The sequence below is a fragment of the Heptranchias perlo genome, chromosome 30, assembly GCF_035084215.1.
Source record: "Heptranchias perlo isolate sHepPer1 chromosome 30, sHepPer1.hap1, whole genome shotgun sequence".
Classification (NCBI taxonomy): domain Eukaryota; kingdom Metazoa; phylum Chordata; class Chondrichthyes; order Hexanchiformes; family Hexanchidae; genus Heptranchias; species Heptranchias perlo.
Genome location: NC_090354.1, coordinates 30,633,398 through 30,658,166, shown reverse-complemented (window position 1 = coordinate 30,658,166; position 24,769 = coordinate 30,633,398). Strand labels below are relative to the sequence as shown.

Here is a 24,769-nt window from a genome sequence, read left to right as displayed (position 1 = left end):
GCTAGACCGTTCATGGGTGAAGTCAGGTGGAAACCTGGAAAACACACTCCCAAAAAGCTGTTGCGGCTGGGGGTCAATTGAAAATTTCAAAACTGAGATCAATAGATTTTTGTTAGGCAAAGGTATTAAGGGATATGGAACCAAGGTGAGTAAATGTTTCCTGTTTTCATGAGTTAAGATATATATCAGCCATGATCTAATTGTATGATGGAACAGGCATGAGAGGCTGAATAGCCTACTCCTTTTCCTATGTACTCAGAATCAAAGGCATTGTAGATTCATAAATAGGCTTAAGGCTGGCTCTTGGAGTGAAACAAGCATAGGGAGCTAGTCCCACACATTTACTTTCTCCGCACTAACAGGGAGTCCAATGTGTTTACCAAGCCCGGTTGCTGATGTGGAATATATAAGTTGCGGATCAGCACAAGGAGGGCGTTTCCTGGAACCTGATTCTAGAACCCAATAGTTAAGCAGAAATGTAAAAGTGCCCTTTGAGTGTACATATTGTGCGACCGATCTTTTGGACATCGATTCCATATTAATGAATATCAAAGAAACCAAGAAAGATGTTGTTGGGACAGAAGGAGATTCATCCTCCCTCCTTGTTTTTCAGTATGTCATACACAGAGTTAGACAATGGATATTTTAATGTCAAAAATTCTGATAACATTTGTAAAGCAGAGGTGTAATCACAGATTCAAAAGCAGCACTTCTAACAGTCGTGATCAAAGAGATATACAAACAGTAAAAAAAGTACAAACATACAATATTTATAAGGCCTGTGTACCGAGGGATATCTGCTGGGTAACAATAAGTTGTAAATACAGTAACCTGACAGTGACAGCTCTCTACAGGAACAATAAAGGAATGGCTTGTGGGATGGAGAGTGAACAATGAAGCAGTGAATTGTTTCAAGTTTCACATATCAAGTTTGAACAAAACAGTTCCAGGCAGGAGAGGCAGTTGTGTCAACCATATCCAACTGGCATGTAAAGCAAGATATGGCCACACTCAGATTGTGAACTGCACAACCTCCATTCACATTTGGTGTTTGCAGTGTGGGATTAGTTCACAGTAATGTGCGCAATGTGCACTAGCAAATTCACACCCATGTGTAATGTGGAATTAGTTCAATGTATGCAGTGTGTAATGGCTCATTAACACCAAGTGTTCTGGGCCTTTCACATCACTGTGTACAATGTGGGATTATTTCATAAAGTGTGCCATGTATAATACCCCATTCACTGTAGTCTGATTGTCAGGCAGATTACCCCAGGGCATGGCAATCAGTGAAACAAGTCAGATCAGCAGATACCTGAAAATAATTTTATTTTCTCTCCTTACCCTCCTGAAGGGGCCAACCCATGGTGGGGTGCAGTTGCACGGGCATTTGAAGCCTTTCAGTTCATTATGCACGAGGCCTTTATTCAAATATGAGCCTGGGCAGTGCATGTTGGCAGGCTGTTTGGCCACCATGTCAAGCCCCATCCGATCCTTGTCCAATATCCACCTGCAGACATCGAGCTGGACTCACTGGGTATTGATGACTGATCAGGTTTTCTCCACCAACTTGGCAATTCTGGGGCCCAATTGCTACACCCCCACCCACCAAGGACAGGGGATCATTACTCCGTTTATATCTTAGCAATTCTTTCACAGTGTGCTAAACAAAGCCCAATATATCCTTGGCAGTGCTGTATCAGAGATCTGTACAATGTGAGGTTATTGTATTTTATGATATTTAATTAGTCACAATTTCTAATTCCAACACTGACTAGATCCAGTACAGTCGGGTATCGGAGGAGCATAGCCCCACATCTCTCGGTAAGTCGAGAACATATGTCTAATGGACAAGAACCACCAATATATTAAATGCATGCAACCATTACAAAACATCACTTGAAATGTTTCACTTTGGGAAGACATCATACACCATCAGGTCCTGAAATGCTGATCACAGATTTACACATGCAGTATAGACTTTCCTCAAAATAACATCACATTTAAAAATCCCAGTTTCCAGGTTGCATTAACCCTGATCTGTGAAAGCTTGGCATCTCTCATCATGTTGGTGACAGCAGTTTTTGTTTAAAATGATTAAGGGGTGTGATAGGGTCGATACAGAGAAACTATTTCATCTGGGTGGGGGGAATCTAGAACAAGAAGGTGTAATCTTAAAATTAGGGCTAGGCCATTTAGGAGTGAAATCAGGAAATATTTTTTCATACAAAGGGTAGTGGAAATCAGGAACTCATTCCCTCAAAAGGCTGTGGATGCTGGGGGTCAATTGAAATTTTCACGCCTGAGATCGATAGATTTGTTTATTTGGTAAGGGTATAAAGGGATATGGAGAAAAGGCGGGTCAGTGGAGTTGAGGTACAGATCAGCCATGATTTGATTGAATGGTGGAACAGGCTCGAGGGACTGAATGATCTCCTGTTTCTATATTCCCATCATATTTGTCTGATGAGAGGGTGTAGGACACACAGTGGGGGGGTGGGGAGAAAGAGTTGAGGAGGAGGAATGGGGTTGTTACAAGGCTTCCATTCCTGGTATGGCTGCAGTTATACTGTCACTTTCATGTCGATGTAAAGTGGTTTTGGTAAAAAAAAAAGTAGCAGCATAACTGGCCAATCATCCCAATCTGAGTTCCGAGCAGACTAAAACCCAAGCGCTGTGAGACCCCCTCCAGGACAGGGGTCCTCAAGGTGGGTGGAGATTAACACCAGTTTTATACTGCCAGAGTGAAACGCACAATTTATGAATTTCATCTAATGCTTGAGCAAAAATTATAGGTCCTCCAGTTCTACTTCATACTATCTTACTTATGATTTGTCCTGAGTGAATTTTGTTGGCCTGGAGGATTTTTTTTTTCATTCTCAGGTTGTGGGCATTGCTAGCATGGCTGGTGTTTATTGCCCATCCCTAGTTGCCCTCGAGAAGGTGCTGGTGAGCCACCTTCTTGAACGGTTTTTGATACAAATGAGTGGCTTGCTAAAGGGCAGTTAAGATTCAACCATGTTGGTGTGGGACTGGAGTCACATATAGGCCAGACTGGATAAGGAACACAGCTTTCCTTCCCTAAAGGACATTAGTGCATCAGTTGGGGTTTTACAACAAACTAACAGCTTCATTACTGGTCACTAGTGGTGCCATTTTTTCTTTTTTAAACTGAATTCAAATTCTCAAACTACCATGGTGGGATTTGAACTCTCATTCTCTGGATTATTAGTCCAGGCCCCTGGACTACTAGACTATGCTGCCATTGGTGAATAAATCCTAAATCAGAACACTGGGATCTGTTAGTATCAGCAACTCGAGATATCTGCAAATTATTGGGAACGGAGTTAAACTTTATATGTGGCCTCCAAAGCTCCATGGTACCAACCTGTGCAGCAAAAGGTAAGAGCTTGCACCCCCCCCCGGTTTAGGTGACACAGTGGATGTGGGCTGATGCCTGTGTGTATAATATTGTGTGTTACCTACACTGGGTACATGTTAAAGTGGTGCCCAGCTAAAACTGGGCCTCGAGCTACAGTGTGTGATATTGGTGCTTAGCTGCTGAACATGTTCAGATGATGTTCCTTTGCCTGCGATTTAAACAGAAACATTAACATGTTTGAAAAGAACAGGCTATAACTGTATTAGAATAGTGGATAAAGGAATGCCATAACACCCGCTAAGCCTTTTCATGGTAACATCACATACTGCAATTTTTATGCTGTGGCTGCTGCATGTGGTATGAGACGCAGTGTGTTGGTGGGGGGACGAAGCATAATATTCCCTCCACACAGAAAGCTCCGGATCCCAGGCAGGCTGTTGGCAGGTGGCACTGGAGATACTGACAGGAGCAGAGACTCTCCCAGTCAGGCATCAATGTGCAACACAGAAGAAGCTAAAGATGGAAGAAAATATTCACAAATAGAGAAACAAGTTTACAAAAACTTTGACATCACAGAGCAGGTGGCAATTGGAGGTGGTGTTTGGTGGGGGGGGGGGGGGGCGGGGGTAGTGGCAGGAGATTCACTCTGCTTCCCCTCCAGTGAAAGTAGAAGTGTGAGTTTAAGAACCTGGGCGAGGTAACGGGAATGCAGATCGCACCAGCCTTGACGTGATACAGTTATTCCTCCCCCTTACCCGTCAGGAGTGTGAGATTATGGAGATATGTAAATGGAGGTGTGTGCACACAGTGCTGTAGCATCGTGATTAAGCTTCATGTAACGCCTCTCTCCAATTGAAATAAGTGGGAATGTGAGACGGCAGTGAAGCTTCGCTTGATTGGCAGCCTGAGCGTCACACATGCATCCGCAGGAGAGAGTCCAAATGTTTCCCCCTGGATGGCATCATCATGGAATGAGTGAAACTGAGCAGCTTATCTTTGACATGGAGTGCACTGCTTTTGGTGGGCCTGGTATTGTTTTGTACCGTTACTCCTTTCAGTCGGCACCCTGATGCTACTTGTGCTTCTAATAATCCTTCAGTGCCACCCGAAAGCAGCACAGCCTGCGCACGCAGCAGTACACTTCAAATACCCAGGTTTTTAACAATGAAAATCTCAAATACATCACAAGGCAGGTGGCTATTGGAGGTTGAAGCAGGAGAGTCACTGTGCTTCCCCTCCAGTGAAAGAGGAAGTGCAAGTCACCGTGGCCACTTCTGAGTATTTTCTATCTTTACAGAACATCAGGTTGTCTGTCTGTTCTCTCAGCTGGAGAATTGGGTGGGGGGGTGGTATTGCTGTGGGGGGAAAGAAGGGATATATGAATGGTGTAAGCATTTTGCTGAATACATGAAGCAAACTAGAGGACATCCGTCAGTCACAGTGACATCAGTCCAGGACTCTCACCCCTGGTGTCTGGTTTGGTTAGTACAGAGTAATTTTTAACGTCAAACTTCTTGGTATGGGAGAGAACGATACAAGTATTTTTTGGGTGGTATGCTGCACTGGGTCAGTATATAGAAAGTTTATAAAAGGCTGCTGAATCTTTAAATGAAACCCGGAAACGATCTGTGACTGATGAGCCTTAATATAAAATGCATAGGTCCACGCATATTAAACATTCAAGTACCAAAATATTATTCTCAACATTTAACCCATTACTGAGGCACAGTTTCAGTTGAAAAAAAAATGCATTCCATCTGCTGAGCTTGCGCCTGAGGGCGCACCTGAAATTCAGTGATATCACAACGCGACAATAAACACAACTGAGATCCCGCGCAATTAAATCACATGCAAGCTTTTAAAAAAAATTAAGCCAGTAACTGGAGAAAACGACAGAGCCATCAAGAAAACCGAAACAGTTAAAATTATTGGGTATTCAACCAGTAATCAAGTTGGGATGGGGTGGGGGGGGGGGGAACATTGCTCCTTTAACGGGGGCACTACTTTCTGTAATGAGGCATTTGTCCCAATGAGGCAGTTCTCTCTGTAGGGAGAGGCACTGACCTCTAGGGGGGCACTACTCTCTGTTGGGCAGGGTGGGGGGTGGAAATGCTCTCTAACATGGAGCAGCGGATAAGGTGAGGGCATGCACATATCAGACAAGTGGAACCAAAGTCTAGTCATCCGATAAAATTTCTGATTAAAGGGCCTGTGGTACCAAGTTGAAACCGTTTTCAGACCTGCTCAGTTTCTGGAAGGGCCCACTCCAAAAATAAATTCTGATTTGAGCACTGTCATGTTGTGAGCACTGCCCTCTGGGTTGCGAGGAAAGTTTACAGTGTAGCAAGCTGTGCAAGTGATGCACCATGATTCCCATGGTTCTTACTGAAACCTTTAATCACTAAAAGATAAATCTGTCACAGCGGACATGTAGGTGGCATTGTGTCTTCACATTCCTTTTGTATAAAGCTCAGTTATAGTATCTGGCACAACCACTTCACTGTGGCAAAGCCACCCTGTTTTACGGAGATATATATATTATTGAGTATATTGTGCAGTTGCAAACTGTTCCCACTAGGGTGGGCTATCGTTCCAAAGACATAGCAATGTGTAAATGAGGGAAGAATTGCTCTGGTTGCTATGTGCAGCACAGGGGTGTTATGTGGGCCATATGCAGCTCATGGACCCAGGTAATCTAGTCCGTGAAGCCCAGGCAACGCAGTTCTATTTTTACTTTTATTTCTTATTCACGGTTTGCCCTGTTTGAATTTTGTGATCTGGAGTTTTAGAAAGGGCTGTTCCCTCATTAGTGGGTAAGTCCTAAATCGGTACGCTGAGGTGTGTTAGTAGCAGAGATTAAATGGGAGGGGTGGTGGGCTGGGGTGGGGCTGATCTTTGTATGTGGCCTGGGAGGCTCCATGGACAAGTTTCGACACTCCTGGGTGCAATATTGTAAATCCAGTCATCAAGGTGTCCTCTGGTTGGTATTTGTAACGCTTTGTGCGTTTTGGATTTGCCAGTGAAATCGTAATGACCCTAATGTCGCTACACATAGTGACAACAGCAATCCTTCCCCCATGTTAGCAATGGCCCCTAAATTACACTCTATTTAAAGCTGATTGAGGAATTGCAGCTGCTGTGCCCCTAGTTAAAGAGAGGCGTGGTGTCAGTGCTTCACACTCCGTTAACTTCTAACCAGCTGCTCCTTCCCCAGCAATGGTATCACGCTTACTTGGAGCCACTCTCTGCCGCTTTCTGCTGCCACAGTTCCTTGTGCTGTTTGCGGCCGAAGCCCTCGTCGTAGTTCCCTTTGCTCTTGAACAACTGTTGAAAGTGAGGCTTGCAGTAAAACTCACCTTGCAGTGCTGCATAGCTTCCCAGGCTGTGAGGGCAGGGAGGGAAGAAAGGAGAACCAGATATAAACTTACAAGAATTCAACACAGCACAACTCAAGGCCATATTGGTACACCAAATAATCAAAGGACTCTCCATTCTGCTTTACCCCTCTCATTTCTCTCTGTACATTTCTCAGCACCAGAAGGTGTGGACAGGCTAAACCCTCACACCATTAGACTTAGCAGTGGCACTATCAGTTAAGTTTAAAAGAGTGACCTATTTCTACTGCCTGAAAGTTGCTGCAGGCCATGTTATTCTGCAAACGCTTACTGCAAATGTAGTGAATATCTCCGTCAAAATAGCACAGAGGAATTTGATACAACATGTTAGGCATTTGTACAATTACATCACTCACATTGACTTCTAGTCTGATGGTTCTCAATGAGTTTTCAACCTGTCTCACTCATAAATGTCACTCCAGGCCTTTCTCAATGTTTGACTGCTCTCCTTGCCCTCCTGAGGCTGGGAGATTGGGATGGTCCAGGCCCTTTGCTATCACACACCTTTCTGAAGGTCTAGGTTTCAAACATGTTTCAATTGGTTTGACACATTATCAACATGATTAAGAGTCTCCAAACCAAGCAACTGAGGAATCTATCAACGAGCCAGGCTGGCTGGTCAATAAATCAATGGAGTACTGCTGACCTACCTGGTTCGGGTATCAGATTCTGAGTCTGCCATGGAGGGTTGACTCAGTTCCATCAGGTATGTCATTTTGGTGTCAAATCGACCGCAGAGATTTGCATGCCTTTCTCTTTCTCTCCCCCCCCCCCCCCTTCCCCAAGGAGGATGGATACTCGTTCGTTAGATGATTGACAAATGTGATTTTGAGCCCCCACCAAAGACCAGGAACTCCTCACAAAACAGCATGTTGAACGGCACTATTCACCATGAAATGAGTGAGTGCATTGGCACTATCCTCCTGACCACAGCATGAACACGCAGCAATGGTGATTCTATCAGACATAGGTGCTGAGTTTCAGCAGCAGCCGCTCATCTCTCTGCAACCTAATCACGGTAGGAACTGACCCCCTAGATATAGGAACACGTGTTCACTTATCTGGCCTCCAGGTAATGAGTCCAAGTTAGAATCATAGAATGGTTACAGCACAGAAGGAGGCCATTTGGCCCATTGAGCCCGTGCCGGCTCTTTGTAAGAGCAATCCAGTTAGTCCCATTCCCCCCGCTCTTTCCCCGTAGCCCTGCAAATTTTTTCCCTTCAAGTGTTTATCCAATTCCTTTTTGAAAGCCACAATTGAATCTGCTTCCACCACCCTTTCAGGCAGCGCATTCCAGATCATAACTACTTGCTGCTTAAAAAAGTTTTTCTTTTTGTCGCCTTTGGTTCTTTTGCCAATCACCTTAAATCTGGATCATCTGGTTCTTGACCCTTCCGCCAATGGGAACAGTTTCTCTTTATTTACTTTATCTAAACCCTTCGTGATTTTGAACACCTCTACCAAATCTCTTCTTAACCTTCTTTGCTCTAAGGAGAACAACCTCAGCTTCTCCAGTCTATCCATATAACTGAAGTTCCTCATCCCTGGAACCATTCTAGTAAATCTTTTCTGCACCCTCTCTAAGGCCTTCACATCCTTCCTAAAGCGTGCTGCCCAGAATTGGACACAATGTGTCCAGTTGTGGCCAAACCAGTGTTTTATAAAGGTTCAACATAACTTCCTTGCTTTTGTACTCTATGCCTCCATTTATAAAGCCCAAGATCCCGTATGCTTTTGAAACTGCTTTCTCAACCTGTCCTGACACCGTCAGAGATTTGTGCACGTATACCTCCAGGTCTCTCTGATCCTGTACCCTCTTTAGAATTGTACCATTTAGTTTATATTGCCTCTTCTCATTTTTCGTGCCAAAATGTATCATTTCACACTTCTTTGCGTTAAATTTTTTCTGCCATGTGTCCGCCCATTCCACCAGCCAGTCTATATCCTCTTGAAGTCTAACACAATCCTCCTCACTGTTTACTACACTGTTTAGTGTCATCTGCGAATTTTGAAATTGTGCCCTGTACACCCAAATCCAAGTCATTAATATATATATAAAAAAAAGCAGTGGTCTTAGTACTGATCCCTGGGAAACACCACTGTACACCTTCCTCCAGTCTGAAAAACGACTGTTCACCGCTACTCTCTGTTTCCTGTCACTTAACCAATTTTGTATCCATGCTGCTGCTGCTGTCCCTTTTATTCCATGGGCTTCAATTTTACTGACAAACCTATTATGTGGCACTTTATCAAATGCCTTTTGAAAGTCCATATACACAACATCAACCGCACTGCCCTCATCAACCCTCCCTGTTACCTCATCAAAAAACTCAACCAAGTTAGTTAAACATGATTTGTCTTTAGCAAATCCATGCTGGCTGTCCTTTATTAAGCTACACTTGTCCAAGTGACTATTAATTTTGTCCCGGATTATCGTTTCTAAAATCTTCCCCACCACTGACTGGCCTGTAGTTGCCAGGTTTATCCTTGCATCCTTTTTTGAACAAGGGTGTAACATTTGCAATTCTCCAGTCCTTTGGCACCACCCCCATATCTAAGGAGGATTGGAAGATTATGGCCAGCACCTCTGCAATTTACACCCTTACTTCCCTCAGCAACCTAGGTTGCATCCCATCAGAGTTTCCTCATCTGCTAGACAATGGACAGTGTGGAGGAATAATCTACACCAGACTGTCCTCCAGGAGAGTGCGATCTTTTAGGTTCAAGATGCTCCTTCGCCAAGAGGTGGGGAACATCTAGCCCTAAGACCCTCCTCCAGAGCCCTAAGACCCTCTTGGATGATCCAATCAGTTTTATTTTACCATAGGTTGCCACCAGCTTCAAAATAATTCCAATTGGAAAGTTCAGGCGCAAGACACTGCTTCACCAGGAGGATTAGACAGTCTGGGAGACATGATAAGGGATGAGGACCGAAAAAGGAGAAATAAATCAAGGACTTTTTTTTTTAAGATAATGAAATATTAAAAGGCAAAATTAACAGATGGAGCAGGACAGCCTCTTGCAGCCCCGTCTACTGCTTCTCAGTTGCAGAATGCAGTTTGCGGCTGGCATTTCCCACAACGAGTACTGACTGGAGGGGAAGCTACAGACAGAGCTGAATCAGCTGGTATTACTCTCTGCTGCAAGTTACAGAGGGGCGCTGGCTGAAGTCTGGCAACAGCTTGCTTGTCCGTGTTTTTAGCTGGGGATAGTGAGTGGTGCAGGAGAACTGGGAAACGGTCAAGGAGGGAAATAGTTAAAATTACTTAAACAGGAAACATGCCAAGGATGAGAGGAGGTTACAACAATTAAGCTGCTCAAATGTCTAAGTTTGAACATTAAAAGTATTTATTGATTTAGAAGTCATTACCTTTCCAATCCTCAAAGATGCCATATCATCAATTCACAAATTACTTTTCAACACATTTAACAATCAGCTGATCAGTATGTAACCTATCGGTGAGGGTCATTAATATGAGCTGGAGCTCACCAGTATAGGCCCTGGAACCCGTCAGCATGAGACCATAAGGCTGTGACTACTTTTGATGGCAGTTTTTGTCTGATTTTCTTTGTTCCTATCCTGAAGGCATTCAGTCTTGCTGGCATCGGTTCCATGAATGCCGGTACCTTACTCAAGTGGCAAAGGTTCATGTGTGAATCTAGACAGGGAGTGTTGGCAGGCTATTTGATTATGACAGGCACCACAATCCTCAGCACTGTTGACATATGCACACCTCCACCAGGAGTCAGTGGATAGTGAGAAGCAGCTGGCTGATAGTCCCTTCTGTCGCTCAAGGATGATGAAGCCAGTTATAATACCACCGTACCAGTTAATATATAACTCAGCACAGACTAGGGGTCAAAGCTGGGATCTTCCTGGTATGAATGGCTCAGCTACTCGCTGTCTTAAGCATCTGTGCAGTTGGTGGAGCTGAATGGCAGAGTTTAACAAGAGTTTGGTTTCGTATCTCACCTCAGTTTAGCTTTGCAATGCTTACAGCAAAAGCAGGAGGCATGGAAAACCAGCTTATCAGCAACCAGCCGTTCCATGGGATACACTGTCTTATCACAGGAAGCACAGAGCTCCTTCGACACAGTCCGCAAAAAAGCCTGCAATGAAAAGGAGAGGACACCTCATTAGCCTGAGCCTTTGGGGAAAATGAAGCCTAACACAAGTGACTAACTGGGTTTACACGGCTACAAATTCCCACAGGAAAGTAACTGGTTATCAGTTGAAAAATCCTTGTTTCTCTCCACCTAACTGAGGCATAGAGTGGAGTGCTGGAATATAAAGGGTGGCTCTGCGATTCCCCCACTCACAGTGGCAAACCTGCACTTGCAGGGAGTTCATCTCTGGAAATGCTGAAAACAGGTCAAAGACGTCTGAGGTACAAATACTCACTTATATAGATGGAAGCCCTGGGCTGCATACTCGCCACTTCCCAAGATAATTACCCCGCCAATGGCATTGCCCAGAATCACCCAAGAAAGTGAGATTGCTGTTCAGTTCCATGCTGCACATTTCTGTTTTGTGAGAGGATAGCTAACGTAGAATCTAATAGGAAGAGTTTTAATTCATGTGACAAACCAGTGGCTGTTGACTGGAATGAAATTGTGTTGCAGAAGCTTACACTGAGAACGCCAAGACCAGCAATGTGTGGGAACACAGTCACCTCCAAGTCACACATCCTGACGTGGACATATATCACCATTCCTTCATCATCGTTGGGTCAGTAACTTGTATTCCCCTACCTAACACCATTGTGGGAGCACCATCACCATAAAGACTGCAGTTCAAGGAGAAGACCCACCACCACCTTCTCAGGGCAACTAGAGGTGGGTAATAAATGCGGCCTTGCCAGCATCACACATATCCTGAGCACAAGTTTAAAAAAAAGAAATTCAATATTAGGATACTAATACTGCATTGGATCAGGTGCTGAGTTTCATCACCTCCATCAGAGCAGCAAACAGGGGCCAGGAATCAAATCCTGTCTAATCAAACACATTACAGCCTCTCCACCTCTCCTCCTTTAAGATGCTCCTTAAAACCTACCTCTTTGACCAAGCTTTTGGTCACCCATCCTAATATCTTCTTACATGGTTCGGAGTCAAATTATGTCAGATAACGCTCCTGTGAAATGCTTTGGGACATTTTACTGCATTAAAAGGCACTATATAAACGCAAGTTGTCATTAATCAAGGAAAACCTGATAACTTCACAGTTGGGACAGATTGGAATTGAGGTCTGAAGGAACTTTGTCTTCTGACTCCAATGGGTTCTAACAGGTTTTCGTCAACCTGTCAATTAATAATTTGTGTGAGAATGTGTATCCCTCTTTCACTCTGACCCATGTAATACCTGTAGTCAAGAGCGTTGCCAGGCCTCAGCTGATAGGATCACTCTCCCTGTGAACCCCCCTCACTGGTGTTGGGGTGGGGGGGCGGGGGTGCCTGGTCTCCAACTGACAACTTCCCACAACAGTATGGATGGAGGAATTAAATTTGCTACAGGGCCACATGTTGGTAGTAGTGTGCTACCCTGGGATGGCTTCAATTTGTATTACAAAGCTACTCAGCCAAGCATAAGCTAACACTCAGCTGGAACAAGCTGCCGTCCAGATTGTTGCTCCTGATACATCTGTCGGTACAGGTATTTGGTTTAAAAAATTCACACCCATTTGACATTCTAGGATCAGAGTGTACATTACTCACATCGAACCTAAGAATTATCAAGACAGTTCTAACAAGACTTTTCATAATTAACCAACATGAAGGAAAAGTACACGGTCTGTCCACCAGAAGAGGGCAGCCTTCCATTGTTTCTTCTTGCCTGGGGCCTCATATTTCACCCTACAAAGGCAGCATTAGCTTCTCACCGATGTTGCGGGTATAGTGTAAATAGAGCCTGAATCTGGAGTCAAGGCCTGTGACAGAAGCAAAGCAGAAACACCCTAGATACTTCAGAATCAGCTCGGACATTGACGCCTGATTTACACTTCACTAGTGTCAGTACAAAGCTGAAAGTGCTTTGCACCAACGCAAATCCTGTAGTGTAAATGAACCCATAGAATCATACGCCTGGCATATCCTTGGGGGATTCTCCCGATTGGCTGCCATCACCTCGGCAGAAACCTTGTTTATGTGTTTTATCTGGGGTTTCTGCTGATTGGTCACTCTAACTTTGGTGAACGATCAGGAGAATCCCCTTCCCCCAAGCAAATTCCCCACGATAGAACGTAGCAGCACAGAAACAAGCTCATAAGTCTGCGCTGGTATTTTTTCTACACATGAGCCCCCTCATCTAATCCCACTCTCCTGCTCATTCCTTTAATATCCCTCTTTGTCAAGCAACCATTTGATTCCCTTTTAACAGAATGTACGGACTCTGCTTCAGCAACGGTTTATGGCAGAGAATTCCACATTCTACCCACCGTCTACCTAAATAAATCTTATCTAACCCCCTCTTTCATTCTTTTTGTGTTGATCTTAAATTTGTGTCCTCTCATTACTGTCTTGCTGCCCAGTGGAAATAATCATCTTGAAGCTTTTAGCTGCACCCCACAAAGAAAAATCAGCATTTTCTTGAGTTTTTTCTGATTTTTCTTTTGCACTTTTCCCCGGTTTTCTCTCAACTGGTGATTCAGGGAGATGCGGTCAGAAGCTCAGCACCTGACATTTATCACCAAGGTGATGCCATGGTGATCTCCACCCCATGCAGTGGAGCAGTAGGAAGCAGGCCTGTGGTTCCTGCTCTGCATGTTATGGTATTCCTGATCTAACCCATATCATTGTGATGAGGGGTTGAGGGGAAGCCAGGTGCTCCCCTGCAAGGAGACGGAGAGGCAGTGCCCCCTGGGCTGTCCTTGCAGTTTTCCAACTGGCCACTTATAAAGCAGTACCAGTAACATCTGGGAGCAGATTGCCTGCCTGTCCTCACAACCAGCGGAAGGTGCGTAGCAGAGAGAAACGAGGATCATGAATAGGAGAAACAGTCCCCACCGTTTATAGCGGGCACATTGGTGTCAATGCAATTTACTCGCCACAAGAAGTGGACGGTAAAACTGCACCTTTGCTACTGGTTAATGCGTTATATGTGGCGCCTTTGTAATTGACTTCAGTGGCTGCCTGTGATGAGCGCGGACAGTGTAAGTGGTGGGAACTGTACTTTAAATTAATAAAAGTGTAACAATTGGCCCGGAGTGTGCTATGTATCTGCAACATAAAACAATTAAGAAGTCATAAATCACAAGAGACTGATTAACAGGCTGTGCCCTATCCCAGCTAGCTGTTATGTTATATATGCAGCGTGCAGCATTTTTCTTTGCTCTTGAGCCCGTCAGATCTTTCTGTTTTCTCCCCTCTCCCCTGGTTTTCCTGTCCTGTGTGCCTACAATGGCTGAGATAGTCTCTGGGTGGGTCAGCATGCTCTGGGACTCAGTCAATGTCACCCTGAGCCATCCACCAGCATCTGTCACCTTGGTAATGGATGCCTGGTCCTCAGCTCCTGACTGGCACATGACATTTGCCTTGGGATTATTTGCCTTTTCATTTTCCCTCTGGAATTTTCTGCAGTGCCATTGTCACTATAACTTTCTTATTAAGCTGTCACAACTAATTAAAATATTGGATTCCCATTGGTTATCCAGCAGCCTTGGCCTTCAGTCCCTGTGTTCTTGCAAGTCCTAGAGATATAAACTAGCCTATTTCCTTACTCATTTCCTTGAGGGTGTATCCCACCTGGTCCAGATTCCCTGCTCAGTATTTCTTCACGACACACACAACATTTAGCTTTTAACTCACGCCTGTCAGGCCTGAATCTCTGGGCTAAAAGGAGATGTGAGATAAACGTAATCTGGCATGTGCTTGATTTTGTTTTCCACAATAAGACAAATTTTAAAAATGGGACAAAACTGCAACGAAGTTAAGCAGCAAATTGGAAGGAGTGTGTGAGATACTCTTCCCAACTGAACAGGGTAGATTTTCAACTTGCCACTCGGACATAAAACTGGCGTTGCGGATCGGCCGCATGTTACAGAAACTTCCCAATTTTCATTTCCATTAAAATCAATGACAATCTACCTCAACTTCTCTTAAATTATTATCCCCTCTCCTAATAAGGTGTAGCCGGGGCCACTGGCTATGGCTAAGCCACATGTTTTTATTATATGGGATTCTGGGATTTCCAGGATTTTAGGGCTTGCATTTCATGTTTTCCCTGCAAACCCATGGTCATGGGATTGACTCTTCAAAAATGGGAACCAAAGAAAAATAACTTACATTTACATAGCACCTTTTACGACCACAGGACGTCCCAAAGCGTGTTACAGCCATTGAAGTTCTTTTGAAGTGTTGTAATGTAGAGAAATGTAGAGCCATAAACATAAGATAGTCACTAATAAATCCAATAAGGAATTCAGGAGAAACTTCTTTACCCAAAGAGTGGTTAGATTGTGGAACTACATGCGAGTGTTGGGTACGTTCCCCGGGTATTCGTGTGAGTGTTGGGTAGGTTCCCTGGGTATCCACAATGCACAAGGAGTAATTGAGGCGAATAGCATAGATGCATTTAAGGGGAAGCTAGATAAACACATGAGGAAGAAAGGAATAGAAGGTTATGCTGATAGGGTTAGATGAAGTAGGGAGGGAGGAGGCTTGTATGGAGTATAAACACCAGCATGGACCAGTAGATTCCCTGGGTATATGCGAGTGTTTTGTAGGCTCCCTGGTTTTCGGTGAATGTTGGGCACGTTCCCCGGGTATATGCGAGTGTTGGGCACGTTCCCCGGGTATATGCGAGTGTTGGGCACGTTCCCCGGGTATATGCGAGTGTTGGGCACGTTCCCCGGGTATATGCGAGTGTTGGGCAGTTTCTCTGGTTATATATGTGAGTGTTGGGTAGTTTCTCTGGTTATATATGTGAGTGTTGGGTAGTTTCTCTGGTTATATATGTGAGTGTTGGGTAGTTTCTCTGGTTATATATGTGAGTGTTGGGTAGGTTTCCTGAGTTTGTAACATAAGCAGATGTGTAAGCTTTGCCACTTTTCCAGAAATAGCAAATATTTTCTTCACTGTCTCAAGTGGTTTTCATATTTTTCATTTTCTATTTCCTGTTGTTCACATGTTCTATGTCAGAGTGCTTTTACTGTAAGTTTACTGTCAGCTTCCTCTGAAGGCTATTTTCTACATGCTGCATGTGCCCAACCTGAGAACATTTTGTACTGTCAACAGTACATTTTCTGAGACTTCAAATAAGCCAAATTTGAGCCCCTGAGGAGGAGTCAGGTTTGAGAATATTTAAGGTGGGAGGTGGATTAAAGTTTAGGTAAAATTAAATTACCTGGGGGAACTACTGTTAGAAGGGGACTAAGGTTTGAAGAGGATTAAGTTTGGAATGGAAGTGGAAAATAAGTAGAAGAGGGCCGTTAATTGCATCAATGCTGTTAAGAGCTGTGCAATGGAAAGAAATCCTTCAAAAAGGAAAAAATGAAAAGTCCAATACAATAGTCAGAAATACACAAAATCTAGGAAACTATCTTAAAATGTAGAAGTTAACAGGAAATAGTGAAGATTGGCAGTTATTGATAGGTTAGTTGAAGATGGAGTAAAAACAAAGTGGGGGAGTCGGAGGGAGAAAAGTGAATGCAGCTGGAAGGAAGCTGAACTGCATTTTAACCAAATAAAGTGGAGTCTTTTGTGCGAGTGGCAAAATCAGTAGTGGGAATGGTTAGTTGGCCCAAACTCGCCCACACTGCAGCACAGCTTTGGACTATACCAGCATCTAACCAATGGACAATGTACAAAATCTGGCCAACGGCTCAAATTTAAAAAGAGATTGTGCCCTTAGGATTAAATTATGAGGACAGGTTGCATAAACTTGGTTTGTATTCTCTTGAGCTTAGAAGGTTGAGGGTGTTAAAATGATAAAGTAGATACAGAGAAACCATTTCTTCTGGTGGGAAAATCAAGAACAAGAGGGCATAATCTTAAAATTAGAGGTAGGTCATTCGGGATTGAAATCAGGAAGCACTTTTTGACACAAAAGTAATGGAAATCTGGGACTCTCTTTCCCCCAAAAGGCTGTGGATGGTGGGTCAATTGAAATTTTCAAGTCGAAGATCGACAGACTTTTGTTAGTTAAGGGTTTCGACGGAAATGGAGCAAAGGCGGGTAAATGGAGTTGAGGTACAGATCAGCCACGATCTAATAGAATGGCGGAACAGGCTCGAAGGGCTGAGTATAAGAACACAAGAAATAGAAGCAGGAGTAGGCCATACGGCCCCTCGAGCCTGCTCCACCATTCAATAAGATCATGGTTGGTCTTCGACCTCAACTCCACTTTCCCACCCAATCCCCATATCCCTCGATTCCCTTAGAGTCCAAAAATCTATCCATCTCAGTCTTGAATATACTCAACAATTGAGCATCCACATCCCTCTGGGGTAGATAATTCCAAAGATTCACCACTCTCTGAGTGAAGAACTTTCTCATCCCATTCCTAAATCGAACGCCCCCTTATCCTGAGACTATGCCCCCAGTTCTAGACTCTCCAGCCAGGGGAAACAGCCTCTCCTCATCTACCCTGTCAAGCCCTCTAAGAATTTTATACATTTCAATGAGATCACCCCTCATTCTTCTGAATTCCAGAGAAGATGGGCCCATTCTACTCAATCTCTCTTTATAGGACAACCCTGTCATCCCAGGAATCAATCTAGTGAACCTTCATTGCATCCCCTCTAAAGCAAGTATATCCTTCCTTAGGTAAGGAGACCAAAATTGCACACTGTACTCCAGGTGCGGTCTCACCAAAGCCCTGTACAAGACTTCCTTACTCTTGTACTCCAACACCCTTGCAATAAAGGCCAATAAACCATTTGCCTTCCTAATTGCTTGCATGTCAACTTTGTGTTTCATGGACAAGGACACCCAAATCTCTCTGAACACCAACATTTAATAGTTTCTCACCATTTAAAAAATATTCACTTTTTCTATTCTTCCTATCGAAGTGAATAACCTCACATTTCCTCACGTTATACTCCATCTGCCACCTTCTTGCCCATTCACTTAACCTGTCTATATCCCTTTGCAGACTCTTTGTGTCCTCCTCACAGCTTACTTTCCCATCTAGCTTTGTATCGTCAACAAACTTGGATACATTACACTCATTCCCTTCATCTAAGTCATTAATATAGGTTGTAAATAGCTGAGGCCCAAGCACTGATCCTTGCGGCACCCCATTAGTTACAGCCTGCCAACCTGAAAATGTCCTGTTTATTCCTACTCTCTGTTTTCTGTCCATTAACCAATCCTCTATCCATGCTAATATATTACCCCGAACCCCATGAGCCGTTATCTTGTGCAACAACTTTTTATGTGGCACCTTATTGAATGCCTTTTGAAAATCCAAATAAACTACACTCACTGGTTCCCCTTTATCTACCCTGCTAGTTACATCCTCAAAAAACAATAATAAATTTGATAAACACGTTTTCTCTTTCATAAAACCAATACCTCGAATGACCTACAGGTCCTAGCAGGAGCTCCTATGTTCCTGTGCAGGGGGCAAAGAGTGTTTCAGCCCTTATAAAGCTTCAAAAATGCATTTAAATACTTGTCATCCTTTGTCATGGCTGGGGAAAGAAATGGCAGGCAAAAATTAAGTGAAAGCAAACACATCATTGCTATTCAAGAAAGTTTTAACCCATTTAAAGTGGCAGCTTGGCTCAGTTGGTAACACTCTTGCCCCCAATTCAGACTGTTGTGGGTTCAAGCTCCACTATGGACTTAATCTAGGCTGACATCTCTATGCAGTACTGAGGGAGTTCTGCATTGTTGGAGATACCATTTTTTGGATGGGATGTTAAGCCGAGCTTCTTTCTGCCTGCTCGAGTGAATGTGAAACATCCCATGGTACTATTCAAAGAGCAGCAGGAGAGTTCTTCCAGTGTCCTGGCCAATGTTCCTCTCACCAAAACAGATTAGCTTGATATTTATCTCATTGCTGTTAGTAGAACCTTCCCAAGTGCAAATTGGCTGCCACATTCACTTGCAGTGTCTGAACTTCAATAGTAACTCATTGGCTGTGAAGTGCTCTAGGACATCTTGAGGATATGAAAGGTACTATATAAATCAGGTTTCCACCCGCCACAGCACTGAAATGCCCTAACCAAAGTCATAAATGACATCCTGTGTGACTGTGACCATGTGCATTATCCCTCCTTGTCCTTGACCTCTTGGCAATCTTTGATACGGTTAATCACACTAACCTCCTGTAACACCTTTCCTCTGTTGCCCAGGTCAGTGGGATTGCCCTCGCTTGGTTTCACTCTTACCTATGCTACAAACTCCATACCCTCGCCACCGATTCCATCTCCCTCCCGGCCACCGTCTCAGTGTATAATCTCAGCATCCTATTCAACCCCGAGCCGAGCTATCAACTCCATATACTCTCCATCACACATACTGCCTATTTCCACCTCCGTAACATTGCCCATCTATTGCTGAAACTCTCATCCATGTCTTTGTCACCTCCAGACTAGGCTATTCCAATACTATCCTGACAGGTCTCCCATCCACTATGCTCTGTAATCTTCAGTTGATCCAAAACTCTTGCTACCTATACTCTATCCTGCGTCAGGTCCCACTCACCTGTCACCCCTGACCTTGCATTGGTTCCCAGTCCTCCAACACCTCCCAATTTCAAATTCTCAAATTCTAACAAAATTAAACAGTCACTTGGACAAGTGTGGATTAATTGAGGAAAGCCAGCACCGATTTGTTAAAGGCAAATCATATTTAACTAACTTGATTGAGTTTTTTGATGAGATAACAGAGAGGGTCGATGAGGGCAATGTGGTTGATGTGGTGTATATGGACTTCCAAAAGGCGTTTGATAAAAAGCCACATAATAGGCTCGTCATCAAAACTGAAGCTCATGGAATAAAAGGGGCAGTGGCAGCATGGATTGTGAAATTGGCTAAGTAGCAGGAACAGAGAGTAGTGGTGAACGGTTGTTTATCGGACTGGAGGGAGGTATACAGTGGTGTTCCCCAGGGGATGGTACTAGGACCATTGCTTTTCTTGATATATATTAATGACTTGGACCTGGGTGTACAGGGCACAATTTCAAAATCTGCAGAAGACACAAAACTTGGCAGGGTAGTAAACAGTGAGGATAGTGATAGACTTCAAGAGGACATAGACAGGCTGATAGAATGGGCGGACACATGACAGATGAAATTTAACACAGAAAATTGTGAAGTGATACATTTTGGTAGGAAGAACGAGGAGAGGTAATATAAACTAAATGGTACAACTCTAAAAGGGGTGCAGGAACAGAGCGATCTGGGGGTATATGTGCACAAATCGTTGAAAGTGACGGGACAGGTTGAGAAAGCGGTTAAAAAAGCATACTGGATCCTGGGCTTTATAAATAGAGGCATAGAGTACAAAAGCAAGGAAGTTATGTTGAACCTTTATAAAACACTGGTTTGGCCACAACTGGGGTGTTGTGTTGAATTCTAGGCACCGCACTTTAGGAAGGATGTGAAGGCCTTAGACAGAGTGCAGAAGAGATTACTAGAATGATTCCAGGGATGAGGGACTTCAGTTATGCGCATTAGACTGGAGAATCTGAACTTTTCTCCTTAGAGCAGAGATGGCTGAGAGGAGATTTGATAGAGGTATTCAAAATCATGAAGGGCCTAGATAAAGTAGATAGAGAGAAACTGTTCCCATTGGTGGAAGGGTCAAGAACCAGAGGACATAGAATTAAGGTGATCGCCAAAAGAATCAAAGGTGACATGAGGAAAAACCTTTATATGCAGTGAGTGGTTAGGATCTGGAATGCACTGCCCGAGGGGGTGGCGGAGGCAGATTCAATCGTGGCCTTCAAAAAGGAACTGGATAAGTACTTGAAGGAAAAAATTGCAGGGCTACGGGGATAGGGCAGGGGAGTGGGGCTAGCTGGATTGCTCTTGCAGAGAGCTGGCATGGACTCGATGGGCCGAATGGCCTCCTTCCGTGCTGTAACCATTCTATGAATCATCACCTCCCCATGTCTGCAATCTCCTTCAGCCCTAAAAACCCCCCTGAACTCTCCGCTCCTCTGGCCTTTTGCATCTCCCCCTCCTTTTCTCCACCGCTTGCGGCTGTGCGTTCAGCCATCTAGGCTCCACTCTGGAATTTCCTTCCCAAATCCCTCCGCCTCTCCACCTCCTTCAAGGCCCTTGCTCCAATGGAGGAGGGTTACACACTCTCACACCTGCTCTAACAGGAGGGACACACTCACTCACCCGCTCTAATAGGGAAGGATACACATTCTTACACACCCACTCTAACTGGAGGAGGGTCACACACACCCACTCTGAGAGAAGAGGGATACATACCATATTTTTACTTTGTCCTGAGATACAGTTGAGGTAAGATGCTGATGTATTTGTGCAGAGTTCAGTTTTCCTAATAACAGCCTCTCTGCACCTGCAACAGAAATAATATCAGAATACAAACTGGATGCAAGTAACTGTAGATGAACAGTAATCGCAAAGCTGGTGTGCGACGGCTGGTTTAACGCTACCGTACCTAATGACAGCCTGCATTAACTTGTCGAAACTCAAAACTCCTATAGCATTAGGTTTGTGACGGCAGCCTGCTTATTCCCACCAACATTTAATATCACCTTAGCCATGTGGTGTTTTAATCAGAAAGCGCTGATCCAGCTGACAAGCAGTGACAAGGTGTCACAATTGGTCTCGGCGACCCTGAGTTGAGGTGAGGGGGGATGGGGGGTTGGGAAACCTGGCCTGGTTTCCTGCTCCTGATCACTATCTGGTGAACCCTACTGGAAAGAGCAGATGTCAATGTTGGGTCAAGCTCAGCTGTGACACTTCCCATATCTTTACAAAATGCTAAACCATCGCATCCTTATTCTTAATATAAATATTAATACATTTACCATATTTGTGCTGGTTAAAAGACAGCTCTGATGGTGAGGGGTTTCAGGGCAGAGTCCAATCCTCCTCACTTGCACAAGCCACTGGGTTAAATCAGGAGCAGGAACCCTGAACTTTCATTTGCCTCCTCACTCCACCAGCACTGTCTTCAATTGTAGTGCACTTACCGTCAACCTGGCTAAGATCAGCTAACTCAGCACAGGCTAGGGAACGACCCTTGATCCTTCCCGGTCAGTACGGGTCAGTACCAAATTGCCTCCTGTCTGTACTTTTCCAATTCTCTTTTACATCATTGAGCACTTAGGAAGTCAGAGCGAGCTTTTTGCAATCTGGAAAGGGAGCTCAGCACCGTAAGGGTTAAGGAGCATTGGGTCGAGGGTACTGTACCATGACTGCTGTGAAAGGGAACAAAAGATGTCAATTGCCAAGGCAGTCACAGCCTCAGCGAGCCCTTAGAGACAGGCTGACTCTTCATAAACAGTCTGTTTATGTCTCTATCGTAACTGAAATGGCTTGGGGGCTGAAAACATCCAAACAGGCACGTCCTAAAATGCATTTCTGGTGACTGTTGTGAATTATGGGATAGTTTGATTCTGTGGGCTCAGGTCCAGTGGGAATCGGACTGCCCGTGCGTAAACTCTGCTTACTTGGTAGCCTGTGTGTGTGTGTGAGAGAGAGAGAGAGAGAGGAGACTTTGTACCTCTTATCCCGAGCTGGGTTTCAGATACTGTCCCCGCTCCCTGTGAAGGAACACCTCATAAACCCATCATCTCTGTTTAAAAGAAAACAGCATTCAACTCGGTGCTGAGTGCTCAATCCTTAAATAAATACAGCTGAGTCCCCGCAATAAGCTGGGAAATGTTATGGTTGGATCACGGTTCCTGTATAATGGAAAGAGATGGGAATGTTCCATTGGAACTGCATGTTATGATTAGAATTAGGTCCAGATCAGCTGTGTGCTTTAATGTGATGCAGTTTTACAGCTGACAACATGTTTGGTTCATGGCCAGAATTCCAATGCTCCGCATCATTTCAGATTCTGTGTTGTTGCTGTTGAATCTCAGGTACAGTCAGCAGGACTGGTATTCTGAAAGGATGGGATTGAATCAGCTATTGCCCCTCCTAGATCTAAGCTTATCTGAGGGGGTATGAATTATTCTGGTCACTATGAGGTAAATTTTCAACTTGCTGCAGGGATGTAAAACTGGCTTTGCGGATTGGCCGCCCGTCATAGAAACTGGCGACTGAAATAAAAATCAGAGGGTTCCTATAACGGGCGTGTGTTGAAAATGTGTCCCTATGTATCAGGATTGTAACTGCATTCGAGAAGGACCTACTTACGATGTCGCTACATATAATAGATCAATTCTGTCCCTCCTCCTCCATGCAATATTAAGAATCATAGAATCATACAGCACGGGAGGCTGCCATTCGGCTCATCGTGCCTGTCCCGGCTCTTTGGACTAGCTATCCAGTTAGTCCCCCTCCCCCACTGTTTCCCCATAGCTGTGCATCCTGTGGAGGTCTCCTTCACTATTGTCTTTGATCCTTCACCTAGGTTTTTAAATATAATATAGTTTTGTCACTGCAAGTGTGCTGATTTTTTTTAAACACATACTCATATGTGTATCTATATATGTTTGTATATATGTATGCCTCTATAAGGATGTGTATCAGTATCTCTAGCATCTAAACCAAGGTGAAGAAACTGTCTTAAGTCTCAGTAACCCTGCTGTTGGGAGAAGCAGAAGTTGTCCAGTCTGTGACTGTCTGAGAATCCACTGATTTCTCAGAATGAAATTCTACACTGCAGACAAGAAGTTAATGTGTTTTTTTTAGGGAGGAGGTGAGGGGATAGATGAGTCAGTGAGGAACTCGTGATGATTGTCACCGATTCTGCTATTGTTCCTTCTGAAGTCGGCACAGCACAGTTGCCCGCTATTCCCCCGAAGGAGAAGTGCTGTATTTCTGTGGTGACCTGGCATCGATTGAAGGGGCCTGAGGAAACTCATCTTCAGAGTGGCAGGGAGAATGGAGTGTCAATCCAGCTGCTGATTAAAGCAACATGATTTCAGCGTGGGAGTGTAGTGGCTCCGGTACTGGATGAGCAACCCAGAGTTCAAATCCCACCACGGCAAGTTGTGAAATGGAATAAAACTGGTCATTTGTGTGTTGGCACCAGGAAAAAAGTGACTGGAATGTCTAAAAATCCAACTGGTTCACTAATGTGCTTCAGGGAAGGGAGTCAGTCACCCTTCCCCAATCTGGCATACATGTGACTCCAGGTCCACACTACGTGATTGACCCTTAACCAGAGATGGGCAATAAATTTGTTTTTTATTCGTTCATGGGATGTGGGCGTCACTGGCGAGGCCAGTATTTATTGCCCATCCCTAATTGCCCTTGAGAAGGTGGTGGTGAGCCGCCTTCTTGAACCGCTGCAGTCCGTGTGGTGAAGGTTCTCCCACAGTGCTGTTAGGAAGGGAGTTCCAGGATTTTGACCCAGCGACGACGAAGGAACGGCGATATATTTCCAAGTCGGGATGGTGTGTGACTTGGAGGGGAGCGTGCAGGTGGTGTTGTTGTTCCCATGTGCCTTGCCCACATCCAAAAGAACAAATTTTTAAGAACACCCTGCTACTGGCCACCCCGAACTCATTGGTGTTTAACCAATTTCCTTTGCAGCTCCTAAACATCCAGTGATGGACTCCTGTATACAGTGATCGGGGGATTTTAAATGCTGATTATAAATCGGCACTGTCTGAGGCTACCACTGGTCTATCCTTTTGATCCATGCTGCACCAGTTCTGAGACAAGAAAAAAGAAAAAGAACTTGCATTTATATAGCACCTTTCATGACCTCAGGAGGTCCCAAAGTGCTTTACAGCCAATGAAGTACTTTTGAAGTGTAGTCATTGCTGTAACGTAGAAGACACGGCAGCCAGGTCCCACAAACAGCAATGAAATAAATGAACAAATAATCTTTTTTAAGAAATAGGAGCAGGAGCAGGCCACATGGCCCCTCGAGCCTGCTTCTTAGT

At 44.3% G+C, this 24,769-nt stretch overlaps 1 protein-coding gene across 1 annotated transcript in view; it reads right to left on the bottom strand.

The window, feature by feature from the left end:
• Positions 1 to 629: 629 nt before the first annotated feature.
• limd2 (LIM domain containing 2) overlaps positions 630 to 24,769 on the bottom strand; it is a 48,946-nt gene continuing 24,806 nt past the window's right edge. Inside the window, exons 2-4 of the mRNA XM_067969119.1 lie at positions 21,165 to 21,255; positions 10,751 to 10,887; positions 630 to 6,764 (exon numbers count right to left, since the gene is read on the bottom strand). Of these exons, the coding sequence (XP_067825220.1) occupies positions 6,611 to 6,764; positions 10,751 to 10,887; positions 21,165 to 21,167 (294 nt within the window). The 5' untranslated portion in view covers positions 21,168 to 21,255 and the 3' untranslated portion in view covers positions 630 to 6,610. The remainder of the gene's footprint in view (positions 6,765 to 10,750; positions 10,888 to 21,164; positions 21,256 to 24,769) is intronic.